This window comes from Rhagoletis pomonella, unplaced genomic scaffold (assembly GCF_013731165.1).
Source record: "Rhagoletis pomonella isolate Grant_MI unplaced genomic scaffold, Rhpom_1.0 Rhpom_scaffold_00003, whole genome shotgun sequence".
Classification (NCBI taxonomy): domain Eukaryota; kingdom Metazoa; phylum Arthropoda; class Insecta; order Diptera; family Tephritidae; genus Rhagoletis; species Rhagoletis pomonella.
In genome coordinates, this window is record NW_023458557.1 from 14,114,202 (window position 1) to 14,122,154 (window position 7,953).

At 37.7% G+C, this 7,953-nt stretch overlaps 1 protein-coding gene across 1 annotated transcript in view; it reads right to left on the reverse strand.

Moving 5' to 3' along the window:
• The window catches only part of LOC118735034 (probable aconitate hydratase, mitochondrial), a 211,098-nt gene that overhangs the window by 60,419 nt on the left and 142,726 nt on the right, over positions 1–7,953 (reverse strand). The window contains exon 3 of the mRNA XM_036464626.1: positions 3,046–3,773. Coding sequence (XP_036320519.1) covers positions 3,046–3,773 — 728 coding nt within the window. The remainder of the gene's footprint in view (positions 1–3,045; positions 3,774–7,953) is intronic.

Sequence of the window (7,953 nt, forward strand, 5' to 3'; positions counted from 1 at the left end):
ATCAACAGCTCTCACACGATTAAAAATTGTCATTCCATGATTGTTAATTCTGCGACCAATAACATCAAATTGTTTAAATATGTCACTAATATCCCGCTTTGAACATTTATAAATCTCTAGTAAGGTCCAAAATAGAGTACTGCAGTACCACGGCAGCCAACTGTGTTAAATCATCTCTTAAGAAAATATCTACCTTGCAAAACAAATTCCTAAGATGTCTTGTACTAACCCCGTCAACACCCATCCCAGTTATGTACGCATTGGCAAATGAACTCGCGCCTGTCACTTCTACTTCTCAACATATGTGTATACCTCAAAACTACACGACTTAAACGACAATAATGTGCAAATATTTCAATTTGCGGACGATTTCTACCTGTAGCAACTGGTACCAATCTCTGAGAAGCCCAACAAAATTTACAGGTGAAACTAAATTCCTTAATCAATAAATGCAATCAACTAAACCTTTCATTTAATCCTGTCCTATTAAAACCATAAATATATCCATAAATGGTACCAGACTTGGACAAGTGTTCAGCTTGAAAATACTTGGCAGAATCAGCAGCTCTCACACGATTAAAAATTGTCATTCCATGATTGTTAATTCTGCGACCAATAACATCAAATTGTTTAAATATGTCACTAATATCCCGCTTTGAACATTTATAAATCTCTAGTAAGGTCCAAAATAGAGTACTGCAGTACCACGGCAGCCAACTGTGCTAAATCATCTCTTAAGAAAATATCTACCTTGCAAAACAAATTCTTAAGATGTCTTGTACTAACCCCGTCAACACCCATCCCAGTTATGAACGCATTGGCAAATGAACTCGCTCCTAATGAACGAGCTATATGGCTTACGGCTAAAGAATAAATAAAAATCCTTGCTTTTAATGATCACATATTAAATTCTATAACCTCCGATCCTCACTACTCCAGCTATTCTACTGTATGCAGTAAATTCTCAGATATCCTTGACCGTATTGATCCACTCCTTTTCATCCATCATCATGTCCAGTGCAAGTCTAAATCCTATCATTTTAGCATTCTTAACAACTTCAAGAACAATAATTTCTACATAATGTACACTGACCAGTCTATATCTGAAGAAAGCACTGGTTTAGGAATATACAACTGATTTAATAACACTGAACACCTCTACTGTATTGATTTCAGGGCGTCATCAACGTTTGGTGAACTTTGTGCGATTGACGAAGCATCAATAATGATAAGCATTATTTTCACCGACAGTCTCACCTCTTGCCAAATCCTAAGATATCTTAATACCAAAACCAGCATTGCACATCAAATTCATATTAGGATTATTGAAGCGGACTTAACTGAAGTAGCTCTGAGGGTCAATTCCCAGTCTGCTTTGTCGTGAAGTGAAGTGAAAACTATAAAAGTAACACTGAAATAAATGCAGTGTAAAAGTGTTATTTGTATCATTTCGTAATAACGTAGAACGAAAATTGACCGTCTGGTTTGGACTCCAAGCCATGTACGTAGTAGAAAGAAATTTGCTTGGTTCGAAAAAAGTTTGCTATCGCCAACTGATATCAAAACATTAAACAGAATATTGACGGGCCATACATACGATAAAGCGTACTTAGTTAAAATAAAAGCCTTTAACTCACCTAGATGCTACTGTGGTCAAACCGATAATTATGAACATTTCATTGCAGAAGTCATGTGAATCTTAGACCTGAATTCGATTTATTTTGAAACTTTAACAATTTTGAAGAAATCTTTAAAAGTAATGATCAAGCCAAGATCTCTCAGCTTGTCAAGTTTATACAGAAAGCCAAACTTACTTTTTAATACATTAAACTTTTTCAGAAAATTCGAATCAAAATGCTGATATAAACCCCTAGTTTTCGCTTACAAAGAATATTTATTCTTCATAATTAATAAACGTTCTACGTAGTCCTAGCCTATACAATCCGCCATCGATTAAGTGATTGTCAAAATCACGCTCGTTTAATACCACTACAACAACCACAAGAACGAATGCAAAGCAGAAACTCATGCACGCAGTTCTGGCCTCATCGATATTACCATGTGTGCATCAGTGGAGCAACGTTGGACACACCTGTAAAATACGCATAGCAACAAGAATGTAACGTACAAGGACGAACAACCTGAGTTTGTTTTCCGGTAAATTAATTTTATTGTCAATTATTTCAATTATTTATTTTAGGCTGGGTTTAAAAGTTTAATTAAATCAAGTAGGGAACTTCCTATTCCTCTTAAACAAAATCTGTGTTTCTATAAATTATTATTTTTTTCTAGAATCTGTATTTCTATAAATTATTATTTTGTCTAGTTCACGTTGTAATAAAAGCGAGCTTTTAGTTTTTTAAACTATAATTTTATTTTATTTGAAATCATATCACTTGGGTATCCGAGTTCTTTATTGAGCCACTGTAGAATACGGTGCACCGCATTCGGACATTCAAATTCGACTACGCATACTATAACTATACACCGCAACTGATCTCTGGTTCATACTTGTATACTTATGTCAGAAGAACGAATAAGTTGTTTTTCACTAGTTGCACGTTAAAATATCATTTTTGATGTCTGCGTCAAAAATTAATTCTGAACGGTAAAATCAATTATATTGCGCCCTCCCATGCGCCGTACCAGTCCAATTCCTTGTGCAATAATAGTTGTTTCCTTCTAGCGATCGTTCTCGGAATGGCCATGGTAAACTTCCGCGTAAGTATTCATCTGTCAAGAAAATCTTCTCATACAAAAATCCTATTGGAACTTGACTACCACATGGATGCTAACGTTTAGGAATAGTTTAGTTCAGGCCCTAAAATTTCTCTTGCTCTAATTTGGGGAAAAAGTTGGCCACTCTTGTTTCAAGATAGCGGTTCCGCAACCCCCTGAGTCCCACAAATCAAGTTTTATTGTTCCTGCGGTTGGCATTACAGTATTCAAAAAGATCTACCATGTAAAAATTCATCAGTTCTTCATATTCCAAAAAATATCTCGTAATACAACTCATACTTTCAAATTTTTAGTATTGGTTCTCACCTGGTAACAAATGAGTGGGTTGCAGGATTAGCATCATTTCTCCCAGTAAAGTTGCGGTTATACGAAGTTACGATTGTGTTTTTGTCACCTTTTTTCACATCTTTTCGATCCCATTGGCCGATACAGGGGCCGCATGCATTCGCTAAAACGGTGCCACCAAACTTTTCAAAAACTTCACCGATTCCGTCCCTCTCGATGGTTGCACGAATCTGCTCAGAGCCAGGCGTAACATTAAACGGAATTTTCGACTTAAGACCATGTGTCATTGCGTCCTTTGCAATATTAGCACAACGACCCATATCCTCATATGAGGAATTGGTACAAGAGCCAATTAGACCTACTTTAATATCCAGTGGATACCCATTTTGTTTTGCATTCGCTCCCAATTTACTTATTGGGTGAGCCAGATCAGGTGTAAATGGTCCATTGACATGAGGTTCTAACGTATCTAAGTTAATTTCAATTAGTTCGTCGTATTCACAATTTCCATCTGGAGTAAAAAGTTGTTTTTTGTATTTATTTGCTTCGTCTGCAATAGCGCTTCGGTTAGTAGATTTCAAATATGTGGCCATGCGCTCATTAAACGGAAATACTGATGTGGTGGCACCAATTTCGGCTCCCATGTTACAAATCGTCGCCATACCAGTGCAAGATATTGAATTAACGCCGTTTCCATGATATTCGATTATAGCACCAGTTCCACCTTTTACAGTAAGAATATCAGCTACCTATATAGAAACATACACATAATATTGTGAGTATATGTACATATGTAGTTGCTTTAAATTGTTCATTATTCTTGCAAATAGAATGAATATATGTTTCAAGCTAAAATAATACGTTAGGCGAAATATTCTTGCAACGGAATAAGGCACCAAACTGATAAGTAAAGAAAAAACTATCTTTGAAAAACAAACTAGATCAATATCCCATAACTCAGAAATGAATCAATCCAAAGCATCAGTCACTTTTATTTCTAAACTATAGTTGATAAAAAGGTTTAATACGCCCAGCCACAGTAAAATGCCGAATTGGAAACTGATTACTTGTCAATATTGTGGTGTATTAATATTTATTTCAATATTGTTATTGAGCTTTGTTTTTAGGAGAAATTGAAAAAGAACCAAAGTCTAATGCCGATTTCGTTTCTACCGAAAAATGCAACCTTCTCCTTGTCCTCTACGCTCAAACACTTAGAAGAAGGCGATGAGAAGGCAACATTTTTTGTAGGAACGAAATCGTCATAAGCGATAGAAGTTATAGCTGCTATTTCCGAGATCACCAAATCTCCTCATTAGAATTCAGCAAGAACGGGACCCACATCATTGATGTGCAAAGCCAGCAACGCTAACCGCGGAGCAATGCAGACCCCGTAAACTCTTCTTGCTAATCCATTTCCATATTCAACCTATTACTATCAAAAGCTGATTCGCCGCTATTTAAACTTGACAGCGTGTTGTTTATTAATTATACACATTAATTACATTTATTGTATAGCTTGAGGCAGGCTCATTCTGAACTATTTACTTGTCGATATTACTGTGACGTATCAATATTTTTTTCAATATTGTTACTGAGGTTTGTACCACGATTATATTTTTTTTATGAAAAATGGAAAAGCAACAAATTCTAAGTGGTAGAAGTTATAGCTGCTATATAGTAGATCACCACATCTCATCAGACTCTTTTTTTCTAGACTTCAGAAGGAATCGAACCTGCATCATCGATGTGCAAAGCCAGCAGTGCTGACCACTGAGCTATGCACAACCCGTAAACTCTTGTTGCTAATCCATTTCCTTATTCCACCTACTACCATGAAGTGCAGCTGATTCGCCGCTATTTAAACTTGATAGCGTGGTTGTTATTGTTAATGCTATACACTAATTTGATTAAACCGAAATAGCAGCTATAACTTCTAGCGCTTAGACTTTGTTACTTTTTCCATTTTTTTTTAACATAATGGTGGTACAAAGCTCAAGAACAATATTGCAATAAATATTCTTCTTCTTCTTCTTTATTGGCGCTGTAACCGCCTAAGCGATTTTGGCCGAGTCCAAAACAGCACGCCAGTCATTTCTCTTCTGTGCTAACTGACGCCAATTTGAAATGCCAAGTGCAGCCAAGTTCTTCTCCACCATGACCAAGCCAGCGGAGCCGCTGAATTTTAATTCGCTGCACTATGTCTATATCGTGGTATAGCTCATACAGCTCATCGTTAAATCGTCTGCGATATTCGCCATCACCAACGCGTAAAGGTCCGTAAATCTTTCGCAGAATCTTTCTCTCGAAAACTCCAAGAGCCGCCTCATCAGATGCTTTCATTGTCCATGCCTCCGCGCCATACACTCAGCCAAAGTAGCACTTGTTGGCAAGAGTGATTCTCCGTTGGATTTCAAGGCTGGCATTATTATTGATGTTAATGCTGGTTCCCAAATAAACGAAGTCGTCTACTTTTTCAAACTTGTAACTGTCAACAGTGACGTAGGTGCCAAGACGCGTATGCTCTGACTGTTTGTGTGATGACAGGAGATACTTCGTTTTGACCTCGTTCACCACCAGACCCATTCGCTTTGCTTCTCTATCCAATCCCGAGAAGGCAGAACAGACGTAGCCCTTGTTTTTTCCTATAATATCGACTTCGTCGGCATACGCCAGCAATTGTACGCTCTTTTAAAGTATTGTGCCTGAGCGGTTCAGTTCTGCGGCTCTTGTTATCTTCTCCAACATCAGACTAAAGAAATCACACGAAAGGGAGTCCCCTTGTCTGAAACCTCGTTTGGTATCAAACGCCTCGGAGAGGTCCTTGCCTATTCTGACGGAGCTGGTGGTATTGCTCAACGTAATTTTACACAGCCGTATTAGTTTCGCGGGGATACCAAATTAAGACATCGCGGCATAAAGGCAACTTCTCTTCGTGCTGTCGAAAGTGGCTTTGAAATCGACAAATAGATGGTGTGTGTCGATCCTATTCTCGCGGGTCTTTTCCAAGATTTGGCGTATTGTAAATACCTGATCTATGGTGGATTTTCCAGGCCTAAAGCCACAATGATAAGGTCCAATCAGCTCGTTGACGGTGGGCTTCAGTCTTTCGCACAATACACTCGATAAGACCTTATAACCTATGCTTAGAAGGCTGATTCCGCGGTAGTTGGCGCGTATGGCGGGGTCGCCTTTCTTGTGGATTGGGCAGAGCACACTTAAATTCCAGTCGTCGGGCATGCGTTCATCTGACCATATTCTGCATACGAGCTGATGCATGCACCTCATCAGCTCATTGCCGCCGTACTTGAATAGCTCGGCTGGCAGGCCGTCAGCTCCAGCAGCTTTGTTGTTTTTCAGCCGCGTAATCGCTATTCGTACCTCGTCATAATCAGGCGGTGAGACAGCTACTCCATCATCATCGACTGGGGACTCGGGTTCGTCTTCTTCACTACTTACAGCGCTGCTGCCATTCAGTAGGTTGTAAAAGTGCCGTAATAATTTTGACAATTAAATAGTTTAGATCGCCTGCCTATACAATTTATCAAATTAATGTACAGAACTCACAATAACAACCACGCTGCACAGTGATTTGTGAAGTGGAATTTTCCACTTCCTTATTTGCGGCATACCTGCAACCTTCGCGTTGTGGAGCCCTGGCGCTGCTGTATTCTGCAAGCCTTCGAATGCATGGAGCCCTAGCGCTCCACTGGTGCTGCTGCCTTGAGTGCGGGAATACCGCGCCACAATTATGTTTCTGTTCGGACAGTTAGATATTATCGTTGTACGCATGTCGGATTGCAAAAGTGGCTTGTAGCCAGAAAAATTCCAATTAAGATTTGTAAAAAAGTACTAGACGTCTGAACGTTTTGAAAATGCGGGCAAGAATGACGCTCGTATATTTTTCAGTTTTCATCTTGAACATATGTAGTTGCTATCTTAAATACAACAGGGTTGCATTTTTAGTATCGTAAATTAATTGTTCTAGATTAGCTTAAAGCGAATTCATAGAAAGAGATTTGTAGTGATTTGTAGGGTTGCAAAATTGCATGCTTTAATCGCATTACATTGGAAAAAGAGGAATTTGGCAAAGTGATCAATTTTGCCATATTCTTCTTGCCCATAATTTATAAACAGAATTAAATTGTTTTGAAGGAACGAATTTGGAAATGCTTGAGGAATATTCCTCCCCCTTACATTAGTTCGTTCATAGCAATTTAAGTTATGGAAAATATGTAAATAAAAGCTATGGTATTTACTTAATTATTATTACTTCCCTGCAGAAAAATTTAGAGAGTCTGGCAAAGCGCTAGTTCCACCCTACAAATTTCAGAACTATCCCTAAACTGCTGCAACAGGGATGCTGAGCTGGGCGGTTGAAACTCATGTTGTGCTAGTTGCGCTGTCAACAATGTTACTCATACTGGTCATGTGAAAGCTGACAAAAGATGCACAAATATACCATACTATATTTTTTCGATTTTCTTAGACCCAAAAACGTAAAGCAAACTGTCCTAGTTTATGGGGTAACGGCTAAAATATTTCCAAAAAAGTCGTTATTGGTAACATCAATGTCATTCTTAAACATAGAAACATATGAAAAGTATTTAAAATATATTGAGAGCTTAAATTATTTTATAAAAAATTTCATCATGCTTAGATAAAATCCTATAAACCCAGTTTTCAAGCTTTATACAAAACAAAGGAAAAATCAACGATTTTTCATCAAAATTTTCGACCTTTTAATCAGATTAAAAAAAATAAAATAAACAAACGTGGTAAACAATCTCTCTTTGAAATGGGGGTGCTATAGATAAAGACCTATACTCAACATACGTAAATATACATATCACTGAGCACCCGAAATGTGTAGTTATGCAGTGATTCTTTTTATTTCCAATATTTTTAATTTTAAATATTTTTCGTTAA